Raw genomic sequence first — 24129 nt, forward strand, 5'->3', positions numbered from 1 at the left:
GAATCCCTGAATTGAAAGAGGATCGTATCAACCCAGAACTCTACAGATCAAGAGCTATAACTTCATTTTATGATGAGCAGGAATGGTACTTAAATGTCAGCCCCAGCAGTGAAGCTGAAGCCGGAAGGACTTCTATGGTCTGGGGCCAGTATGTCCTAGGATGGGTCCTAGGATTGTTTTTAGCTTTTGATCACAAATTTTTGTATCAGGACCTTCAGGGACCCCCTAAGGAAGACAGTTTTGTCGAAACACGGACCGTGTCGGGTCCATAGTCCCCCAACGTTTTGGGTCCTAGATAGTTCTTCATGTGGATTTTTGGATTGTATTTTTAATAAAACCTTAATCTTGAACAGCATCCTCTCCACAGCGTTTTTTGTCCTTACAGAAACTTCAGACAAGATGTGCCAAGTGTGTTGAACTTACGAGTGAATAAGTGGAATAACTTGTAAGTTTCATGGCTCCACATCATTCCCTTCTTGTTTGGACTATAAACTTTTCAGCCCCCCCCCCCCTTCGTATTTATTATGGAAATCTTGAAAACCTGACTGGTTGGGGTGCCTCCAGGACCAGGTTTGGCAACCACTTGGCTAGTGGTTAGAGCAAACGTCTGAAAACTAGGGAAAGCCAGGGTTCAAATTCCACTTCTGCTACTTGTGACATTGGGCGAATCACTTAGCTCTTCAATTCCTCATGTACAAGTTTTGATATTTAGGTTGTGAGCCTTCTGGGATCAAAGAAATACCTACTGTCCCTGAATGTAATTTGAGCTACAAGTAAAAGGTTGTGAGCTAAATTCACAACTTAAAAAAAAAAAGAAAATCTTGATTAAAAAAAGCAAGCACAGGTGTTGAGGAATCTTCTGTGACTGGAACCATGTTGGATTTAATAGGTACTGCTGGAAAAATGCGTTTTGCCTTTTATATTTTACTTTTTAATGTTTACTCTGATTGAATTGTCAGTGTTTTAAGCTTCAGAACTTGGCTTCCTTGCTCTTGCACATTCCACCACCTGGGAACAGTCTTTGGAAAGGAGCACAGCTTGTGCCCATCTCTTGCTTGCTGGGGCAACCATTAAGCATGCCCAGCAGGGGTGGTTCAAAGTCTGTACTTTCTTTTCATGTATAATGACAGGGATGTATATAGTGGCTTTGGAAGCAACAGGTGGGAAAGAGAAAGGGGAAAAAAAGGCCAGTTATTTTTACCTGCTCTTTCTTGCAAAAGGTTTAAGGCAACAAGCCTGTTGGAATGAACTTGTATATTCTGACAATGTTATATAGGACTAGTCTTTAAGCTTGTTACATTAACGGATGCTAGAATAGATGCGTGTCTGTTTTTCTCTCTCTCTTCTTGGCCGCTGTCTGTCTTTCTGTCTGTCTGTCTCTCTTTCCTCGGCTGTCCACCACCATCCCTTGCCTGCTCCCCCTGTCCAGCAGTAGGCCTTCTCCCTTCCTTTTACCTCCTCCCTGTCCAGCAGCATGTCTTCCCTGCTTCCCCTATCCAGCAGTAGGCCTCCCTTCCTGTTACCTCCTCCCCTGTCCAGCAGCACTTTTTCCCTGCTTCCCCTGTCCGGCTGAGGCGCTGAAAGAATGGAAGAGGGGCCGCCACTATTTCTCCTCGCTTGCCTTTGCGTCCCCTTGCTGCTGGGCGGCGGCAGTGCACTGGACCTGTACTTTTCGGGCCTCGAGGCCGAAGTGGCGCTCAACCTCTCGCTGGGGGCGGACTGGCCTTAATGAAATTCGCAGTCGACCCGATCTCCTCATCCGGCACAACCTGCATCTGCGAGCCCCACTTTACCTCCCCCCTCTTGCTTTCGGGGGGCTGCCGCAAGCTGCTCCAAGCCAGCACACGTGCCGAAGACTGTGTCCTTCCATGGCCATATTCTATTTGCTAAATAGAATACGGCCACGGAAGGACACAGCGCGCTGCAGGGATCACAAAACCCTAAATGCGCATGCGCGCTTAGGGTTTTATTATAGAAGATGCATGTGCTTATATTTTGTGTATGGGTTAGAGGTGGTAGGGCACTGTTAGTATGTAATTTTTTCTTATGTGCTGTAAAAATCAGTTAAACAGAATTACAAACACTTTGATGCATTTTTTTTTTAACGACATAATGCGTTCCATTCTATGTTAATGCACTATTTGACAGGATTGAAAATAGGCATTGATGTCAACTCTATAGCACTTAATACTTTTTTCATTTGTAAATGATTAATCCCCAGCATTATTGGTGTATTCATGGCTTTTGGTCCTCTCTTTTTTTTTTTTAATCTGAAAGGGACTGATTTCCATTAGTGTTGGAACACTGACTTGCTTATTGTGCATTGAAAATGTGTGGTGCAATTTAGTATTAAAAGGAGCGTTATTACATTGATTTTCAAGTGTGCAATCTTCTGACAGACCTATGCTTCTATATTTAGAGCATTGCCATTTTAATCTGGAGATTAATCCAGATGTTTACAATGATTAAGCTGCGGATGCCTCTAACTGCATTGCCCAACTGATGACTGACAATTGAACCTTTTATTTGGCGTGGTTGCTCAGAAGCCACATGCATCCAAGATGGCTGTTTACGCGGCACTGTTGCTCTCATTCAACATCAAGGGGTCCTTTTACTAAGGCGCGCTAGTCGTTTTAGCGCATGCTAAATGCTAATGCATCCATTATAGTCTATGGGGCGCGTTAGCGTTTAGCGTACACTGAAACGGCTAGGGCGCCTTAGTAAAAGGACCGCCAAGTTACATAAAGCAGCCGTTTCACCATCCGCCAATTAACATTAGATATACAAAATATCAACATCAAACTAAAATACACATAAAAGCTAATAAAATAAACAAAATTATTAGAAACACATCTAAAAATATGATTAATATATATATAAAAAAATGAATTTCTTTTTGGGGTAGTCCTGTTGTGGGTTCTCCAAGGGAAATAATTTTTGGTAAGGCAGCAGCTTGTGGATATTTGGCCAAGGGAAATGTCTTATTTCAGAAGGCATCTATGATTGGGCATAAATGTATTATGGCATTTTGGTTACAGAAAGAATCTCCAAGCTTTTGGCATTGGAGGAACCAGTTGCATCGTTTACTTTTATTTGAGGTCTGAGAGGTTCGGTGATCTTCTAGACCAGTGGTTCCCAACCCTGTCCTGGAGGAACACCAGGCCAATTGGGTTTTCAGGCTAGCCCTAATGAATATGCATGAAGCAAATTTGCATGCCTATCACTTCCATCATATGCAAATCTCTCTCATGCATATTCATTAGGGCTAGCCTGAAAACCCGATTGGCCTGGTGTTCCTCCAGGACAGGGTTGGGAATCACTGTTCTAGACGAACTCGTCTTGTTATAGAGGTTTGGGATCCTTATATTCAAAACCTTTCACCTAGAGCAAGAAGTTTAATTCTTAGTGATTTACATTGAAGCTATGGTTGTCTAAATTACATTCCAGATCTTTATTTTATTTCTTTATTTTTGTCACCATTCATCCAGGGAGGGGGCATGGATTATGGGATGGAGGGGAGGGAAATGGGATGGAAGAGGGGAGGAAAATGAAAAGATTTGGAAGGAGGGGATGGGGGAGGGAGGAAGGGAGGGGGAAAGGGGAGGGAGGGGGAAGGAAGGGGAGAGTGAGGGGTGATAGGGGGGGGACTATGGTTTATGATATAAAATGTTTGGAGGAATGATATAATTTTAAAGAATATATGGATTCGAATTTTAACATTTGTGAAATAATTTGTAAAGCATTTCTTTATGTATACTAAAAGGTATTTTTACTTTATTCCTTCAATAAAAATGTTTGAAACAAAAATAAATCCTTTCCTTAAGAACGAAAATATTTATGAAAATAATTCTTCAGCTATTTCTTAAAAAGTTAAAATGTGGAATGAGATTCCAGTGGACCGAAAATTATTTCATATTTTAGAGCCCATATAGTCTAAATATATGGGAAGAAGTTGATAACATACTCGTATTTTATTCTATGCATTAGGACTTTGAAGCAAACTTTTCTGAAACGATTGCAACATCTTAGAGGGGCTTATAAAGCAACAGCAACATTTTTTTTTGGGGGGGGGAATACAATGGGTTTTCTTGGAAAAGGGCATAAAACATAGACATAAGATCTTAAAATTCATCCGCCACTCAATAAGCAACCAATATAATTCTTGGGGAAGGCGTAACATGATTTATTGATTTTTTAATTTTATTTTTATTTTTTAAAATAATGAGCGGACAGCTGTATTTTGCACCAAGTAATCTCATCAGCTGATATTTAGGCAAACCACAGTAAAGAGTTACAATAATCCAGTCTTGATGTCCTGAAACGTAGTCTGAGTTGCCCAGTCCTTGTGATTTAGTAGAGCTCTTCATCTTCGCAAAAGTGTTAAGTTTGCAAGGGAGTGCTGTATATATCCTGTTCTCTAGGTTGAATCCTCTTTTGGTGGCAGCTTTCTGGTGTGGATTCCTACCTTTGAAGTAACGCTGTGCGCCGTTGGCTAGGAGCAGAGAATGCCAACGTGTTTAGCTAGAGCATTGACTCTCTCCTACCACTGAGTGCTTCTTAGACTTTTGTGTTCCCTTTAACCATTAAGCAATTAGCCCTGTATTCATCGTTTCTTAAGTATGGCTATATAATGTCCTCATGTTTTGAAAAAGAAAAGCCATAAAATGGGCTGATGCAAGTATGTTGCAAAAGCAAGCATGTGATAAATGAGGACAAGCAGTCCTAATCCATAGCGGCTTTTAAAAGAGAAAAATCAGTGTTCCATTTTACACTGGGAACCAAGAAGATGATCAGTGAGTTTTTTGTCTTCCTCCTCTTTGGAATCATGCGTTAACCCCAGCCATAAACTTAATGCATTGAAAGTAGTGCCTCATTCAGGATGAGCATAGGGTGTAGATTAACTCCGTTCCTCTACAATCTCTCTCTTCAATCAAGTTACTAAGTTTAATCCTTGACGGGAATCTGTCATACCATGAGCAAATAAGTTCTGTCGTTTGGAAATGCTTTTACCGACTACGTATGATACGTTCCCTCACCAAGCTACTAGATCGGCCTTCTTGTAACATTCTTGTGCATTCATTGGTTATCTCAAGCCTAGATTACAGTAATACTCTTTATAAAGGCATTGCCAAAAAAGAAATAAGGCGGCTTCAAATCGTACAAAACACTGCCATAAAAATCATATTTAATGCTTGCAAATATGAACATGTCACTCCTCTTCTGATCAAAGCTGCCCATCGAATACCGAATTACCTATAAGATCATGTTGACCTTTAAAACTAAGATTGCATGTCAACCAGAATTTATAAACCGGCTCTTGATTACTCATTCTTCTCAATGCTCCCTTAAGATCTGTAAACCAAAATTTACTTGCTGTCCCTTCACGTAGATACATCAATACCATGAGAACCAGCATCTTTTCTGTCACGGCCCCCTCACCTTGGAATGCTGCGCCAAGCCATTTACGAGAAATTGCAGTTCTTGATAGATTTAAATCCAGTTTAAAAAATTTTCAAAAATGCGTTTGACCCATAATCGCCCTTTTAAGGATGTTTTTTTAAATTTTATAGTAGTTCAGCTTTTTGGCTAAGGTTTCTTTTTGGATCCCCCTTTTGTTTTCACCTTTTTGTGTCCCTATTTCTTCAAATATTGTAGTTCCGCCCTGGTCCCTCTTGTATCAGTCTGTTATAAATGTCAGTGGGTTTTCTATCTTATGTTTTATTTCTGTTGTTCCCCCTTTGGTTGTCTACTTTTTTTATTATTAACTACACTGCACAACAAAGTTTTTGCTTCCTGAACACTGCTGGGTGTTTCTTATAGAATTTTGGGTGCTGATCATGAATATTACATCAAAAATTACCCATCACGTACCATTTCAGAGAAATCTTCAATTTTGTCGTGATTTTTTCTTATATTTGGATGCAAACAATTTTTTCTCCCATAAGTGTCTTATCAACCAGGTATAACTGGAATATCTGTGGAGACCTCAAAGTCGTTGCTCTGTTACTAGGACTGCAGCTTGGCTATACAAAGTACTGCTGTTTCATCTGCGAATGGGACAGCCGAGACAGAGAGTCGCACTATTCTAGAAAGAACTGGCCACTCCGTAAAAAGTTAGTTCCAGGACAGAAAAATGTAGCACATGAATCGCTTGTTGACCCGACAAAGATATTTTTGCCTCCTCTTCACATTAAACTGGGACTCATGAAGAATTTTGTGAAAGCAATGAACAAGGAAGGGGAAGGTTTTCGTTATTTAAGACAGATGTTCCCAAGAATAACTGATGCCAAGATCAAAGAGGGTATTTTTGTTGGCCCCCAGATCAGACATGTTATGAGTGACAAGCGATTTGAAGATCTGTTAGTTGGGCCGGAAAAAATTGGCTGGAAAGCCTTGAAAGACGTTGTTGACAATTTTCTGGGCAATTACAGAGCCCCAAACTACATTCAGCTGGTAGACAAACTTCTCAAAGCATACAAGAGAATGAAGTGCAATATGTCACTCAAGATTCATTTCCTCCATTCACACTTGGACTTCTTCCCCGCAAATCTCGGTGCTGTGAGTGACGAGCACGGTGAAAGGTTTCATCAAGACATAGCTACGATGGAGAAACGATACCAGGGCAATTGGAATCCGTCAATGCTTGCCGACTATTGTTGGATGCTACAACGTGATGCACCAGACACTGAATATAAAAGAAACTCGGGAGCAAAACACTTTTAATTCTGTTTCATTTAGTCGCTTGTGCGAAACGTAAACTTGACTATATATTTTATTGTCAGTAAACATAAAAATGTCTATTTCTCATAGTTCTTACGTGATGCAGTAAAACCAAAACCATATTTGAGCATACCAAGTTGGTACCTGTCATAATCACCAAAAACTTTTCAGGAATCAAGACTTAACCAAAAAATTGTTGTGCAGTGCTATGTACAACTGCTTCGGTATATTACATTTTAATACATTTGAAACTTGAAAGTGTGACAGTGGGACGTCCTGCTGCTGTTTTCCGTTTTGTTTAATAAAAGTATACCTGTGACTTAACTTCTGCAGGGACATACTGGAAATCAGTTTTCCATGGCACAGTCTTCTTTAACTCGATGCTTTGAGCTTCCACCTAAGTGCAAATTTTACTATTTCAGTGAGACTGCTGCATCAAAGTGCTTGAAGGGTAATGTCTCCAAATGGGATCATTTTGCACATATTGTGACAGAAATTAACTTTATACCTTGGAAAAAAGAGTATGTTAGAGGATAATTTCATTTTCTCGGATTCATTGCTAATGCTCCACACTTGAATTTTTTTTAAGACACCCTCCTCCAGTAATAAATAAGGTGTATAATATACAAAGGTAACATGTTAAAATGTACTTAGAAATTCCTTTTAATAGGGCCGCTGGCGCCCAATATAGTTTGGAACAATTTCTGTATCGTGCCATGATTTATTTCTCATTGCATAATGAACCTTCTTCAGACTTAAAATATTAGAAGGGCATAATCAAAACAAATGTCATTCAAATTTGGTCGTATGGCACTAGACGGCCAAAGTCAGCAGTGGGAAAAATATGTCTAGAATATTTTTTGGAGGGGAAAATCATCTTATCTGGACGTCCAGGCTACCAGTAGGTCTATCTTTATACTACATTTTTGACCAAAATTTTGTCCAAGTCCCAAATGCCCAGAACAAGACCATTTGGGCATGGAAGGGGCCAATGTTGTAATGGACTGGCCACCCAGACATGGCAACAGAGCAGTGGGGCACCTTACAGGGCACTGCAGTGAACTTCACAAAAAGGGTTCCACATAAACATCTCACCAGAATTCCCTTATAGGTTATGGTGAGCCCCCCAAATCCACTATGCCCACCTGTTTAGAACCCCAATAGCCCTTATGGCTGCAGGTGGCACCTTTATGGCAGTAGGGTTTGGGGGAGTTTGGACACATATTCCACCATAAATGTAGTGGTTAGAGTGGCTTATGGGCCTGGGTTCTCTTCTCTATGGTTCACTAGCCCCCCCCTCCCCCCAGGTTATTTAACACACCTCTGTTCAGCTCTACTAAGTTTTCCTATACCAGGTGCTGATGTTCTGGAGACAGGTATGTACATTTTTATTTCAATCTTTATGGGTGTGTGTGTGTGTGTGGGGGGGGGGGGGAATCAGTGAACACGGGGAGTGTGTGGGGGTCTTTACTTTGTCTCTGTAGTTGTCATCTGGTCATCTAGTTTGGACACCTTTTTGGCACTTATACCTATTTTTACATTGTCTAACTCACATTTAAGTTCCATCCAAGATGTCTAGTAAAACCTTTGATTATCCCTGCAGGACAATTAAGTCCATGTTGGCCCACATCCTGCCCTAACCACTCCTCCAGATACGCCCCTTTTATCTCTGGGTGCACAGCAGGATTCAGAGACCTAAAAAGTCCCTCAACACATCCAGAAAATTGGTTTGATTAATTATCAGCACTTGAACGGACTTGTCTTTTAGTTTGACCAAGTGCTGACTTGGGCGGGTTTTGATTATGAGCCCCACACTGTATACAGAACCCTAAAATATATATTCTAGTTCTGTTAGATGTTTCCTTGTTGCTACTTGAGAGGACCACCTCTTTCTCCATGTACAGTGTTCCCCCGCGAATTCGCGGACTCAATCACTCGCGATCTGCTCCGACTGCTTCTTCCTGTAGTAAAGTCGGGCTATACCAATCAGGAGCTGCGTGTCAATTATTAGGAAGTTCTTCTTTATCCAACGTGTGGTGGACATCTGGAATGCGCTTCCAGAGAGCGTAATAGGGCAAAGTGCGGTATTGGGGTTCAAGAAAGGATTGGACAATTTCCTGCTGGAAAAGGAGATAGAGGGGTATAGATAGAGGATTACAGCACAGGTCCTGGACCTGTTGGGCCGCCGCGTGAGCGGACTGCTGAGCACGATGGACCTCAGGTCTGACCCAGCAGAGGCATTGCTTATGTTCTTACTACAGGAAGAGGCGGTCGGAGCAGACCGCGAGTGATTTTCTTCACCTGCCGGTGCTCCAGCTACCCTCTCCTGCCTCCCCTGCCTTTAATTTGCAGGGTTCCTGGAATGGAACCTCCGTGAATTTCGGGGAAGTACTGTTCTTGTACTTTCGCTCTTTACATCAGCGTCTTATTTTCTTGCATTGTGCCTTTTGTCTGTGGGAATACAAATGTCCCAGGTGAAGACAAATGTCTTCATTCTCTATTCTATTAGGTTCATGATCCCTGTGTTTTTCTGGCATGACAGTGTTGATGTTCACATACCTTTCAGTAGTACCTTATTTTGCACAGTTTTTTCTTACATCAGTCTGTCTTACTTGGTGATGCATCATGGAATTGTTTCCAGTGCACTGCTACAAAAACTCGCCTTCTCTATTTTACTGGGTTTTTTTCTTTGCTAGTTGTGAAACATCTTGCTCATAGCCCCTTATGTGCTGGTTTTCAGCTTCTCATCTTTAGGTTTAAATTCATCTCTTTTTAAGCATTCATATTACAGTATAATCTTGTTATAACGGATTCGCTTATAACGGAACATCATCTATAGCGGACGAGGTCCACTGGTCCCAGCCATACGCCTTTACGAACATGCAGAAAAGCACCGCATATAGCGGACTCGCATATAATGGAATTTCGCATATAACGGACAAACAATTTGGTCCTAAGAGCCGCTTTTAGCTGTAGTTCTGTCCGGCTATAACGGACATGCAGGCTCTGCCTACAAGGCGCATGGTGTGCCGGTGATACAGTATCAAAATACGTACATCACTAAAACATATGAAAGAAATGCAGCCCAGAAGAAAATGACAGAATATTTTTCTTTCCAGTACAGTACAACACAATGCTTAGTTTAGAAGTACAGTACAACACAATGCTTAGTTTAGAACATCTTTTAGTGTTTTGGTTTTGCAATCATTTCGTGCCATACCAATGTTTTGCTGAGTTTTGTTCTTAATGTTGCTGATATGCTTGTGCAGTGACTGTTGTCCATTGATTGAACGTTGTTTCAAGTTGTCCTAAATAAAGTTTAAAAAAAAAATGCAACTCTGGATATAATGGACTGTTTTGCCAGGTTCTTTGAAGTCCGTTATAATGAGATTATACTGTATGTGTCTAGTTTATTGAATTAACCCTGTATTTCCTTCTTGGGGTAGTGTCTACATATGGTTAATTTTGTGTATACCTTAATAGAAATGCACTTGACTCCTTGAAATGCAGTTGAACCCTGTAACAGAGTCTTGTTAGAACGAATCTCAATCTCCCAGATTCACTAATAGTACTTGCTTACCAGTAACAGTGTTGTAGTGGTGCCAGATGTGTAGTCGTCGTGTGATTTTTTTTTAACATAGTAACATAGTAACATAGTAGATGACGGCAGATAAAGACCCGAATGGTCCATCCAGTCTGCCCAACCTGATTCAATTTAAATTTTTTTTTTTTTTTCTTCTTAGCTATTTCTGGGCGAGAATCCAAAGCTTTACCCGGTACTGTGCTTGGGTTCCAACTGCCGAAATCTCTGTTAAGACTTACTCCAGCCCATCTACACCCTCCCAGCCATTGAAGCCCTCCCCTGCCCATCCTCCTCCAAACGGCCATACACAGACGCAGACCGTACAAGTCTGCCCAGTAACTGGCCTAGTTCAATCTTTAATATTATTTTCTGATTCTAAATCTTCTGTGTTCATCCCACGCTTTTATTTTTTATTTTTTTTGTGCACCCAGATAAATAACATTGCAATAGTCTAATATTGAAAGAATTGACAATTGAACCAGTATTTTAAATTATATAAAATACTGGTTCAATCGTCAGTTCTTTCAATATTAGACTATTGCAATGTTATTTATCTGGGTGCTTATAAAAAAACAACCAGTCGATTAAGATTAATTCAAAACACAGCAATTCGTCTGATTTTTTAATTTAAAAAAGCATGATCACATTAGTTCATATTATCAAAAACTACACTGGTTGCCGTTCGAGGCTAGAGTGTTGTTTAAATTTGGATGTATTTGTTATAAAGTTTTATTTGGATTAGCTCCATCTTATCTTGCTGCTCATTTTAGATTTTTTACATATAAAAAAAATATACGTAGATCCAATTGGTTTTATTTTCCTTCAGTAAAAACGTGCCGCTTTAAGAAATTCTTAGATAGGACTGTGGCGTTTCAAGCAGGAATAATGAATTCATGTTTGAATGCTCTTATTTCTCTAGCCCTCACTTATCAATTTCGGAAAGATTTTAAAACTTATCTATTTAAACAATACAATATTTAATTGATTTCAAAATTATCATGATAAGCGGATTTTTTATTATTTTTATAGAATAATGTTTACAGTTTCTTTTCTATTTTAGTATAAATAATTTGTATTGTGCATATTTTACGTTGAATAAGTTAGGGTCGCATTTTGTTAGTCAGTATCTTTTATTGAATTGTGTTTCTTTTATAAGACATTGTTATTTGGATCTGTATTTTAATTACTTGTTGTAATTACTATTGTGTAAATCGCCAAGTACTGATGGTTCGGCGGTATATAAAAATAAACTATTATTATGATTATTATTATTATTTTGCAACTGACGTATTTATTCTCTCTGTGTTGTGATTGTAAATGTGTTTCATGCATGTATTGTATAGTGAGACTTGAATGTTGCTTTGTTTCTTTTTTTTTCCTCAACAGAGCCATCAAAAATGGGAAGGGACTGCACAGCAAAAAGGAGGTGCCCATCCATCGTGTAGCAGATATTTCTGGGGTAGGCAGCTGGCGTTTGATTTTTTTTTTTTTTGTTTAGTTTTTTTTTTTTTAAATATGGTTTATAAATCGCTTCCTTGAGTCTGAAATCAACACCCACTCAAACTGATGAAAACTAAGAACTTTACCCTTCTTGCTTAAATTGAAGGTTGGTGATCCAGTAACCCTCCCTAAAGGTAGCATTAGCTGGACATTGTCTGAAAATAAACACACTATCTAGTGTTACGGGTCAAATAACAGCACTATCCTAAAACACTTATATATGATTAGTGAATCAAGTACTCAGTGCCATTATAGATCTCCTACTTGGAGGAAAGGGTAATTAGGAACCATCATCGCACTTAGGCTTCCTTTTACGAAACTGCGATAGCAATTTCCAACGTGGAGAGCCACGCTGAATGGCCCATGTTGCTCCCAGTGCTCATTGAGTTCCTATGAGCGTCGGGAGCGGCATGGGCCATTCAGCGCAGCTCCCCGCACTAGAAACTGCTATCACAGTTTCGTAAAAGGGGGGGATAAGTTGTTCTTCGCCACCACTATTATACAGAAAGTTTAAAATGTAGTCACTTATCTGAAAAACACAGGTGGTGGTGCGATGCATATCCATAATTCAAGATTTTTCTTAATTCCCGTTTCCTTTGCTCCTACGGATGGTGCTGAAATATTCATTACTAGGAAGAAATGTATCCACCCAAATCTTATACAGTCGACGGCGCTCGCCGACTCAGAGTTTCACCTTTTGGCTTCATCAGGAGGAGAAGCCTACCACCTATTACTTGCTGACGTCCCACAACTGATCACTTTATGCACTAATTAAGTATAATGGGGGCAGGGACAGGAAAATGAGTTCTGACTGGGAAAAATTTGTCCCTGTGTTCTCTAATCAATATGTAGAAGCTTGCTACCATTAGCATAGGGTTTTGTTGGAATAAACTATAGGGGCTTATGTTGTATTAGTACCGTGTTTTCCTGAAAATAAGCCCTAGCATCATTTTCAGGGTAGGTATTAATATATGTCCTATCCAAAAATAAGCCCTAGTCCCGGGATTCGCTGACAACTCTTCAACCTGGCCCCCTCCCCCACTTTGGAGCCGAACCCTTGCTGACCCTCCATCCTTCTCTCCCTGCTGACCGCGAGCGAGCCCTACCTTCAACTGAAGCAGCATCGGGCCAGCAGCACACACTGCTTGGGCTTGTCTGTTGGGGATTTCACTCTACTGCGTTACTGATGATGTCATCAGTAACGCAGCAGAGTGAAATCCCCAACAGACAAGCCCAAGCAGCCTGTTTTGCTGGCCCGACACTGCTTCGGTTGAAGATGGGGCTCGCTTGCGGTTGGTGAGGATGGAAGGATGGAGGTTCGGTTGCGTGGTGGAGGCGAGGGGGGTGCTCAAGGGTTCTGCTGCAGAAGGGATGAGAGGGAGGGAATGATGGATAGAAGCTGGGCAAACTTCTGCTGCACAGGGGGAAGGAAAGGAGGGGAGAAAAGATGCTACACATGTTGGGGAGAGAAAGGAAAGAGGAAGAATTGAGGCGATGGAGAAGGAGAGATGATCATGTGCATGGTTCATAGACAACGGTGCGAAAGACAAAAGCGCGCGCCGACAATTGAGCGCAGCGCGCTCCGCCGCGCCGCTCTAAATTACAGTTTTTAGGGGCTCTGACGGGGGTTTTTGTTGGGGAACCCCCCCAGTTTACTTAATAGACATCGCGCCGGCGTTATGGGGGGTTTGGGGGGTTGTAACCCTCCACATTTTACTGTAAACTGAACTTTTTCTCTAAAAACAGGGAAAAAATGAAGTTTTCAGTAAAATGTGGGGGGTTACAACCCCCCCACAACGCCCCCACAACGCGACGCAATGTCTATTAAGTAAAGCGGGGGGTTCCCCCCCATGCCCCCCGTCGGAGCCCTAAAAACAGTAATTTAGAGCGGTGCGGTGGTGCGCACTGCGCTCAATTGTCTGGGCGCGTCTTTGTCCCAGTGCGCTTTTGACCTGACACCCATGTGCATACTCTGAAAATACCCTGAAAATAAGACCTAGTGCACCAAATGAATATAAGACACTGGTGCTTAGAAGGTGGGTTGGAGTTTGGAATTGAAAGCTTCTTCAAAGAAGTGGGCTTTGGATTTGAAAACTGCCAGAGATGGAACTTGATGTATCGAGCCAGGCAGTTCCAGGCTTATGGTGAGAGTGATGAGTTTCTGTTGCATTTTCCAATATTGTGAGCCCACCGGGACAGGCAGGAAGAAATACTTGAGTACCTGAATGCAAACTGCTTAGGCTATAAACAGTGTATAAATAAATATGCTTTTCCTCCCCTTTTCCTCCCCTGGTCCTGTCGCACCACTTATTTGAAAACAAAAAAATTCTGCCATTGATTTGGGGGGGAGGGAGGCACGGGAGATGGATAGACAAATTAGATGGTCAGAACAAATTATTTCTTATTATGACAAGAGTTGCTATGCAACTTATTATGTAAAACTGGGAATCTTGGGATAATTTAAATTGCAGTTTGTGGTGGGAAACCTTATGTCAAATATATAAATTTGAACATATGATTTTGTTACAATTGGGACATCATAGTAAATTTAAGGAGATTTGGGGTCCATTAACAAATTTTTGTAAGAATTCATTATTAGGCTTTATTATTATATGGTGCATCATACTAAGTATTATTATTATTTCCCTTTGATTCATGAAAAGAGGGCTGTGCACATCCAGGTGGGGCGGGTGGGTGGGTTAGGTGTGGGGGGGGGGTGTTCAGTACTTATATATCATTTGATTGTATGGAGTGCTGTCTATTATATTTGCTTATTAACTTGTTACACTTCTTATTGGATTTAAAAAATGAAGAAATAATTAAAAAAAAAAAAAAAAAGATGGTCAAAGACCGATTTTAGCATGCAGCCTCTGTTCTGGCTTGTTTCACACTGCCTATGTTTAAAGTCCCTACATCTGTCACTGCCCATTCTGTTCCTTTCTAATCTTCCTCTTCTACAGCAGAGATGAAAGTGGAGGCAGAAGTGCATTAGTGCCATCCGTATCCCTCTGTGCTCTGGATGTCTGCCTTTGCTGACGCAAGGTGGGCATGCAAGGGTTCAAGTGATGATTATGGTAACCAGCAGTACGATAGCCTAGTCCAGCTTTTGCTTCCATCTCCGTGTTTGGATAATTTCCTAAAACAACAGTCTGTAAGTCATTATTAAGATGGCTTGGGGAAATCCACTGCTTATTCCTAGGATAAGCAGCATAAAATCTCTCTTACGCCTTGGGATCTTATCAGGTACTTGTGACATGGGTTGACCACTTTTGGAGACAGGATACCGGGCTTGATTGGCCTTTAATCTGTTCCAGTATGGCAACTTTTATGTTCTTATGCGAGCTAAATATAGGACAATCAAGCCTTTGTGACATCACTGAAGTGTCTGGCTCTTAGGCATTGGTGGAATGAGGCATTATGACATCACAATCGCAGCTCTGGAATGTTGCTACTCTTTGAGTTTCTGCCAGGTACTTGGGCCCTAGGTTGGCCACTGTTGGAAACAGGACACTGGGCTTGATGGACCTTCGGTCTGTCCCAGTATGGCAAATGTTATGTTCTTATGTTGTCCAATGGATGGCCTCTCTAGAACAAGGTTCTGTTGGAAAAGGTAGGGAAATCTTACTGGTGATGGCTGTCTGCCCTGCCCATTTTTGGCTAGTAGGTATTCTTAAATTCATTTTTATAGCCATAGAATCATTACTTAGGGCTCCTTTTACTAAGGTGTGCTAGCATTTTTAGCGCACGCACAAGATTAGTGCGCGCTACAGCGCATGCTAGCCAAAAAATTACTGCCTGCTTAAAAGGAGGCGGTAGCAGCTAGTGCGCGGGGCATTTTAGCTTGCGCTAAAACCACGAGTGCGCCTTTGTAAAAGGAGCCCTTAGTATTTAATATAATCACCCAGAAAAGATTCATCACTACAAAAATGAGTACGTGTCGCGGATAATTTGAGAAACCTTTTTCTTTTTATCAACCTATAATTGATGATTGTAATAGCCGGCCCCCAGGACAAAAATATTTTCTCATTTCTGACTTAAACTAAAGAAGACAAGCACGAGGAAGTGGCCTGATTTGTCATATTCAGAAATTTAATAGCATGCATTTTATTTCATCCTTTCCGATAAGACTTTGTGTTAATACCTAACATTTTCTGGACAGGAGCAAAGAAATGCATCAATGTTTCATGCTTTTTGTCCTCCTTTCTCATGTCCAAGCCTGATCACATTTTATCCTCATCCTCTGAAATATGAAAATTCATGCATGTCCCTTGTCCTGCAGTCAAATTTCTACACACTGCTCCAAAAATTAAGAGGCTGGAGATCCTGCCTTTCAAATATTGATGTTTGCCCTTCCTTGAAATGAATTATTTTCAAGTACCGTGTTTCCCCGAAAATAAGACAGTGTCTTATATTAATTTTGGGTAAAAAAAAATGCACTAGGGTTTACTTTTGGTGATGTCATAAATTTTTCATGTTCAACAATCATCTCTCCCTTCCTCTATTCCACCCCAATTCTTCCCGTTTCCTTTCTTCCCCCCCCCATGTGCAGCATCTTTCTATCCTTCCCTCCTATCCCCCTGTGCAGCAGAATCCCACCGACCCTCCCACCGTAAGACTGACATACCTCCGCTCTGAGACCTCCTAAAGCAGCAGGGGTGGGGGTTACTGAATCGACAAATCCAATTTTTTTCAGCAAATCAGGCAGCACTAGTGTCAGGGATAGAGTCAGGGAGTGTTGGATACTTTCGGGGGGGGGGGGGTGTCGTTCTTAACTAGGGCTTATTTTTGGGTTAGGGCTTATATTAGGAGTATCTTTAAAAAACATGTTAGGACTTATTTTCGGGGAAACAGGGTAGTTATCTTGTTATTCAACCCCTCCTTACATGTACAAGCTGGAAACCAGTATAATTTAAACAGGATATTTGCTGTAGACTGAGGCTCTAGGACCCTTGGTTGTATTTTAGGTCAGTATTGGGAGCTGACACTACAGAGGAGTCCTTGGAGGAACATCTGTTTACAGTAACTGCAATGGCTGATACTGTGCCATATGATAACTTTTTAGAAAAGTATCCTAAAGTGCTTTTCTGTGTGGTTATCTCTAGGTTGTATTTTTCCTTCCCTTTGGGAGATGGACACAACGCTTTCAGCAACTGATTGGCCTGTAATTTTGGGCCAAATTATCTTATCATGAGAAGAACATCTGAGTCAAGTTGTGCTTGCATTTTAGGTATGAGTAGGCGTCTCTAAGTTTAACAGTAATGGAAAGGCTGGTTTTCTTTCATTATGTCTGTGTGATTATCATAGTAATTGCACTGCAGTTTTTTTATCCCCTTCTCATCTATACTGCTGTTGGTCTTGAGATATATTCTTAAGAGTAGGAGCTTTATATGGCTTCAGCACGGTCATTTGGGTCCCCTGTGGAGCTCTGCCTAAAACTGCCCTCTGCACACATCTTGAAGTTTCAAATTTATTTAAAATTTCTTATACCGCCTAATCAAACCTTCTAGACGGTGTACAAAAGTGTTAAAACCGTCTATTAACTAAAATACAGTTTAAAAACACACAACAGCACTAGGGGGAAATACTAACTTTAAAAGACTAATAAACTAAAAAAAAAAAAATTTACAGAGACAAGAGGGAAAGAAGGGCTAAAACTACAATTTGTAAAGAAAAGAAAACATGTAAGGGGAAAAAACAATAGGGAGGGGAGCAGGTATTAAGAATCCTTCAAGGTACTAGGTCATCCTAAAAGGACAGTTAGGTTTCAAGAGCGTCAAGGAAGAGAAATGTCTTTAATTTCGACTTAGTCTTTTAGTGTAAGTTTTTCGCATAGGTAGTTTGGAATACGGTTCCAAAGAGAGGGGGGCGCTAACAGAAAAAATTGCAGACCTTAATGTATTTCTGTGTTTCAGTGATGGGTTTTGAGCTGTAGATCGTAAAGTCCTTGTAAGGTTGTGGGGAATAAGTAGGTTATTAATGAATTCTGGCTGGTTGCTTTCTCTGGTTTTAAATGTTAAAATAATTTTATAAGTGATTCTGTGTTGTATAGGCAACCAATGAGCTTTACATAAAAGAGGGGTGACATGATCATATTTTTTTTTTGCATTAAATAAAATTTTTACTGCAGTATTTTGTACTAATTGGAGTGTCAAAAGGCTTTCTGAGGTTGGTCTTATAATGTGGACACAGTGATATAGAAGCTATCGGAGCAGTTCAAGAGCTGCAATTTTTGGAAAGGCTCATCTGTGACAGATCCGGCAACAGCGTCTGTTCTGCCTTCATTCTAGATCAGTGGTCTCAAACCTACGGTCCATGGGCGCATGCGGCTCGCCAGGTACTATTTCGAGGCCCTCGATATTATAAAGAATGATTCTTTATGGAAAACTTGTGCCTTAAGTGTTCGGCGGTCGCGTCCTGCGGTCACTGTAACATCACGCAAGCGCTTTCCTGCATCTGTATGCGATGGTGAGGTGGAGTCCAATCGGGTGTAGACGCAGGAAAGTGCTTGCGTGAGGTTACAGCAGTGAGGCGGGCAACGTTCCAGAACGTAAGGTAACCATTGGAGGCAGTGCAGCTTGTGCGTGTGTCCGGTGCTGGAGGAGGTGAGAGCTGAAGGCGGTTGCAAACGCAACCGCCGGACACTTAAGGCACAAGTTTTCCATAAAGAATCATTCTTTGTAATACCGAGGGCCTCAAAATAGTTGGTCCAAAATCTTGTCCCTTATAGTTGATACTTTGATAGTTTTTCACATTCTGCATGTTGCACTTCTTTCAGCTGTGTATAGCTGAAATTATCAGAAGCAATTAAGGAAAGATTTATAAACTATAAATTTATAGATTTATAAACAAAGTTGTCATTTCTTTAATAGGACATTAACTATTTTTTTCTGCAGTCCTCCAAGTACCTACAAATCCAAAATGTGGCCCTTCAAAGGGTTTGAGTTTGAGACCGCTGTTATAGATCAAATATCATACAAAACCTGCTCCTAACTAAACAATAAGCAGGAGGGTTTCTGGTAGTCACAAAGAATTCACCAAACTGGCAGATATAGCCAGACAAAGAAAAAGAAGTGAAGAAAAAACCCTCAGTTAAGACTTCATCTGGTTTTAAAAAAAGCTCCACTTCTATATATGTGACATCCTTGAGAAGAGGAGACGAGAGCCAGAAGGCATTGAGCATACGCAGATGCTCAAGGCCTAGCCCAGGCAAGAGGCTCGAGTATTTTCACTCGCACAAGCGGCAAATGGGGTAAGGAGCATGTTTGGGAGAAAGGGTGGGCGGATGCCGCTTCCAGCACAGGGGTGTGATGCGGTTCTCGCGGGGGGGGGGGGGGGGGAGGGGGGTGCTGCAATGCCTGTTTGTGGGGGTGCGATGCCGGTTAGAGGGGGGAGAGGGGGTGATGGACAGCGCAGGTAGCCTCGGGGGGGGGGGGGGGGGGTGGAGGAGGAGGTGTAACGAATCAAAGTGAGTTTCCATTCATTCCTATAGGGAAACTCGCTTTGCTATACGAGTAACTTGATTTACGAGCATGCTTCTGGAACGAACTATGCTCGTAAACCAAGGTTCCACCGTATATGAATTTCTCATTTAAGGAATGTGTTTTGATTAAACTCCTGATTTTTGCCTCGTTTGTTGTGTCCTATAATCTATCATAAAAATTTCATTTCTGCTGTCTGAGTTATTCAGATTTCAAAATTGGAATAAATTAGTGTGAGTTGATTTTTCTTTGAACATGTTTCCAGCCTGTGACATTGGGTAGCCTCTAGTCTGTTCTTAATGTCTCTCTTGAGCTCTGTCCAGTAAAGGTGTTCCTATCCCGTGAGCTTGTGTTCCACAAAAAATAATCTTAGAATCATTAAGAGTATACAGACTGTTTTAACTAAGGTAAAGGTCCCCAAATCAGATGTTTACCGAGGCTACTTCTGCTAGCAGGTTTGGAACTTTTCTTTTTAATCAACCCTTTTGGACTTTAGTGATTGATCCATCAGTCCTTGATAGACTCGGGGATTCTCAGGGACCTTTGGAGGCATGTTCAGCTGCTGCCAGGAGAATATTTGAGAATAGTAAAAAAAAAAAAAAATAATAATAATAATAATTACACTCAGCTTTGCATGCCACAACACTTATAAGGTCTCACCTCTTTTTATAATTTGGATTGTGATTTATGCCCGAAGTGATTAACAGTACTTGTTTCCATTTAATGCTTCACAGCTCGCTTCGAATGTGAATTGGTTAAGTGATATATTGATGCCTGATAATGTGAACGTTTTAGAAAACACACATTTTTCTGGACTTGTAAACACAGTAATAACTCGACACAGAGCAACATTTTCATATAGTGGAAGCTACTAGGGAGATTCTTGCTTGTAGTATTTGAAATGCTGAAAATTCAAATCTTTATTTTAGGGAGGTGGGGTGGGGAATGGGGACGGGCCCCCTCCCCTCCCAACCTCCCTAAAATTTGGAAACTGCATAATAGTGGTACAGAGGAAAGTGACGAAAATGGTAAGGGGTTTGAGCCAAAAGAAGCATGAAAAGAGACTAGGAGGAGGGATTAGATGACCTCTAGAGGAGGGAGAGGGTTGATATGATAGACATTTAAATATTTGAAAGGTATTAATATAGAACCAAATCTTTCCCAGAGAAGGGAAATTGGAAAACTAGAGGACATAAATTGAGGTTGAGGGGTGGTAGACTTAAGAGTAATGTTAGGAAATTTGATGAAGCTAGGATTGCCCTCTCAAGGGAGGTGGTAGAGAGGAAAATGAGGGCTGAATTCAAAAAAGCGTGGGATGAACACAGAGGATCTCTAATTAGAATATGAATGGGCAGATTTTCACAGTCTGAATCCTGCAAATGAGATGGTTTGGATAAGGCTGGAGGCTGGAGTGAGTTTCAATGGCAACTCCAGTAGTTGGAACCTAAGGATAGTACCGGGTAAACATCGAACACAGGGGTGCCCACACTTTTTTGGCTTGCGAGCTACTTTTAAAATGACCAAGTCAAAATGATCTACCAACAATAAAATTTTAAAAAACACAAAGCACACACTACACAGAGAAAATGTTAATTATCATTTGTATTCGGGGTTATTTTTACCAGAGGTAAAGGCAGATGACACTAAAATATGCAATGTCACCTCAGTAACAACTATACAAAAATAGATAAATATATCCCCTCCCCTTTTACTAAACCGCAATAGCGGTTTTTAGTGCAGGGAGCTGCGCTGAATGCCCCTCACAGCTCCCGACGCTAAAAACCACTATCACGGTTTAGTAAATGGGGGCCATAGTGCAAAATATAGACCGCAGATATAAATTCTCAAAACGGATACATTTTGATCACTAAATTGAAAATAAAATCATTCTTCCTACCTTTTTGTCTGGTGATTTCATGAGTCTCTAGTTATACTTCCTTCTTCTGTAAATCCAATATATCTTTCTTTCTGTGCCCACCCCTCCAAGCCATAGCGCTGATTTCTCCACTTCACCGATTCTTTCCCTACACCCCCCCCCCCAAAGCCACCACGCCAATTTCTCCCTGCTTCCCTGAGTCAGGCCTGAGTCAGGATACTAGGGTGCATAGGGAGAGGTATGGCCAGCAGGAAAAAGGAGGTATTGATGCCCCTGTATAAGACTTCGGTGAGACCTCATTTAAAATATTGTGTACAATTCTGGAGGCCGCACCTTCAAAAAGATATAAAAAGGATGGGGTTGGTCCAGAAGAAGGCTACTAAAATGGTATGTGGTCATCATAAGGCATATGGGGAGAGACTTAAAGATCTCAATCTGTATACTTTGGAGGAAAGGCGAGAGAGGGGAGATATGATAGAGACGTTTAAATACCTATGTGATGTAAATGCGCATGAGTCGAGTCTCTTTCATTTGAAAGGAAACTCTGCAATGAGAGGACATAGGATGAACTTAAGAGGTGATAGGCTCCGGAGTAATCTGAGGAAATACTTTTTTACAGAAAGAGTGGTAGATGCATGGAACAGTCTCCCGGAAGAGGTGGTGGAGACACAGACTGTGTCTGAATTCAAGAGGGCCTGGGATAGGCACCTGGGATCTCTCGGAGAGAGAAAGAGATAATGGTTACTGGGGATGGGCAGGCTAGATGGGTCAATTAGCCTTTATCTGCCATCATGTTTTTATGTTTGTATCTGTAGAGCAGTTTTTACTGTTATTACAAGAATGGCCTCTTGTATTTTTCTTCCAGGCTATTTCTCGACTTGAAAATCTAGATTGTTGATCTGCACTCTTTCCCCCTCCCCTTCTGGATGTGTCAGATCACTGCTTTAATGTAGCCTCCTGCACATCCTTAGCAGTTTCATAGGTCAGCTGACCTGAGAACTTCCAGTTAAGTGAACTGATGGGAAGTGTACCCCCTTGCTAATTAGCATCATTGTGTATGTTTGGCATGTAGGACATTGGATTCTCAAGGGCAGACCTGCATAGACCAAGCATTCTCCATGTCGGGATGTGTGGTAGAAGCAGCTATTATTATATGTGATTATCTATAAAGAACTGCTGAGTCTGAGTGGAAAATGCGATCTTTATCCCATGACATAAGAGCCCATCCTCCCAGCAGTCCCTATTCTCCTGGTTAACTGGTTTATAAAAGTTGAAACCTGCAAAACTTGGTTCTCTTTATGAGCAGTCTCCACATAGAAACCAGTAAGGTGGTTTTTATTTCTTTTTTTGTTGTTGCCTTCTCTCATTAATCAGACTGTCCCCCAATATGATTACAGGCCTGCTAACCTGATCCTATTGTGGTAAGGCAGAGGGAGGAGAGGTGCTGCCTGAGGCTGAAGCTGAACGCAGTTCTGTCCCCGTGGTAGCTGAAGCCTTGTTTAATGCCCCCGCATACCTGTTTAACTTAAACCAATTGTGGACACTGCACCTTTTATCATTTTTTTTTTTTCTTCGCTCTGGCCTGAAGGTGCAAATTACATCCGCATTACGAGCAAGAGTCAGCTGCCATCAAAGTTAATACTTTCTTCCTCACCCCAAAGGTTCTCTGGAATAAGGTGAGAGTGTACAAAACACCACATGTTGCAGTTCAAAGCACACGAGTTCCTTTTTTTAAACTTTTATAGAAATATCAAGTTGTTTGGGGGGTTTTTTTTAGCCTATAAAAAAAATAGAAAAGAAAAAAAATATACCTTCCATGTACTTTCAGACACTAATACAGAGATGAGTGGGGTGGGGGGGGAGGGGTGATGATGAAAAAGGAAGTACACTTCCCCCTCGGTATTCGCGGTTTTGATTATTTGTGGTTTTTCATTATCTGGCTCCGCCTTCCCCCTTCCCCCCCAATTTACATCACAGGAAATCGCTGTTCCCGGCGTTGAACAGAGAAAATTGCTTCTCCTGGCATTGTACGTACGGGCTGCTCCCGGAGCAAATCAGGTTAGGTTATTCGCGGTTTTTATCTTTTTAGGGGTTTGTTAACGAAACTGCAAATAACATAGAAAAATTATTTGCGTTTTTTCGGTATCCACCGCTGTGCTTTTCCCCTATCACCGTGAATGCGGAGGGGGAAGTGTATTTATTGACCACTTGCACTAGAAATATGTAGAGTACAATATAAGGAGTAAATTACTGAATCTGTTGAACTGTCTAAACTGACAATTGGCCTCATTGTGTTTAAAAAAAGAAATAGCTTTGCAACTGACTCTGTTAATGAGATTTCTTTGTAAATGTGAAATTAAGTTTGAAGGTAGTAAATTTGTATTCTATGAGCAAAGTGTCCCCCAGGGAGACTACTTCCTACTGTTTACTCAAGAAAACTGTTCAGGTCAACTGGATTTACACAGGTTTGGAAATACAGCTATTTGAAGAAACACATTTGCTTTAGTATTAAGGAACAAAAAAAAGTGTGCTTAGTTACGTGGCCTCCAAAAATCTAGAATGGTTTGCCATTGGCGATTTACCAGTTATCCTCGTTTGCATTGTTTATGGAAAACCTTCCACCCAACATTATTGGATTTAGGAATACTCTGGAGAAGAGTGATAATTACTGTAGTTGAATATATTTACTTAACATTTGTGTTTTGCTTCTGTTAAAACTGACTGAAATCACTTTCACTAAAAACAGTATAGATAAAGATCATAAAATCAGCAATAAGCTTAGCTGCCCTCCATTATCATGTTTCTATACGGTGAAAGCTAAAAGGATGCTAGGGTGCCTAGGGATAGGTATGGCCAGTAGTAAAAAGGAGGTACTGATGCCCCTGTAAAAGACTGGTAGAGACCTCATTTAGAATATTGTGTGCACCTTCTTTTTTTTTTTTTTTAATAAATCTTTATTGATTTTCAAGTAG

The 24129-nt window shown here is 41.0% G+C and overlaps 1 protein-coding gene across 1 annotated transcript in view; it reads left to right on the forward strand.

Moving 5' to 3' along the window:
- Positions 1–24129, forward strand: part of SND1 (staphylococcal nuclease and tudor domain containing 1) — a 1352488-nt gene that overhangs the window by 416983 nt on the left and 911376 nt on the right. The window contains exon 14 of the mRNA XM_033959404.1: positions 11690–11762. Within this exon, the coding sequence (XP_033815295.1) occupies positions 11690–11762 (73 nt within the window). The remainder of the gene's footprint in view (positions 1–11689; positions 11763–24129) is intronic.

Source organism: Geotrypetes seraphini, chromosome 9, assembly GCF_902459505.1.
Source record: "Geotrypetes seraphini chromosome 9, aGeoSer1.1, whole genome shotgun sequence".
In the NCBI taxonomy this organism is placed as follows: domain Eukaryota; kingdom Metazoa; phylum Chordata; class Amphibia; order Gymnophiona; family Dermophiidae; genus Geotrypetes; species Geotrypetes seraphini.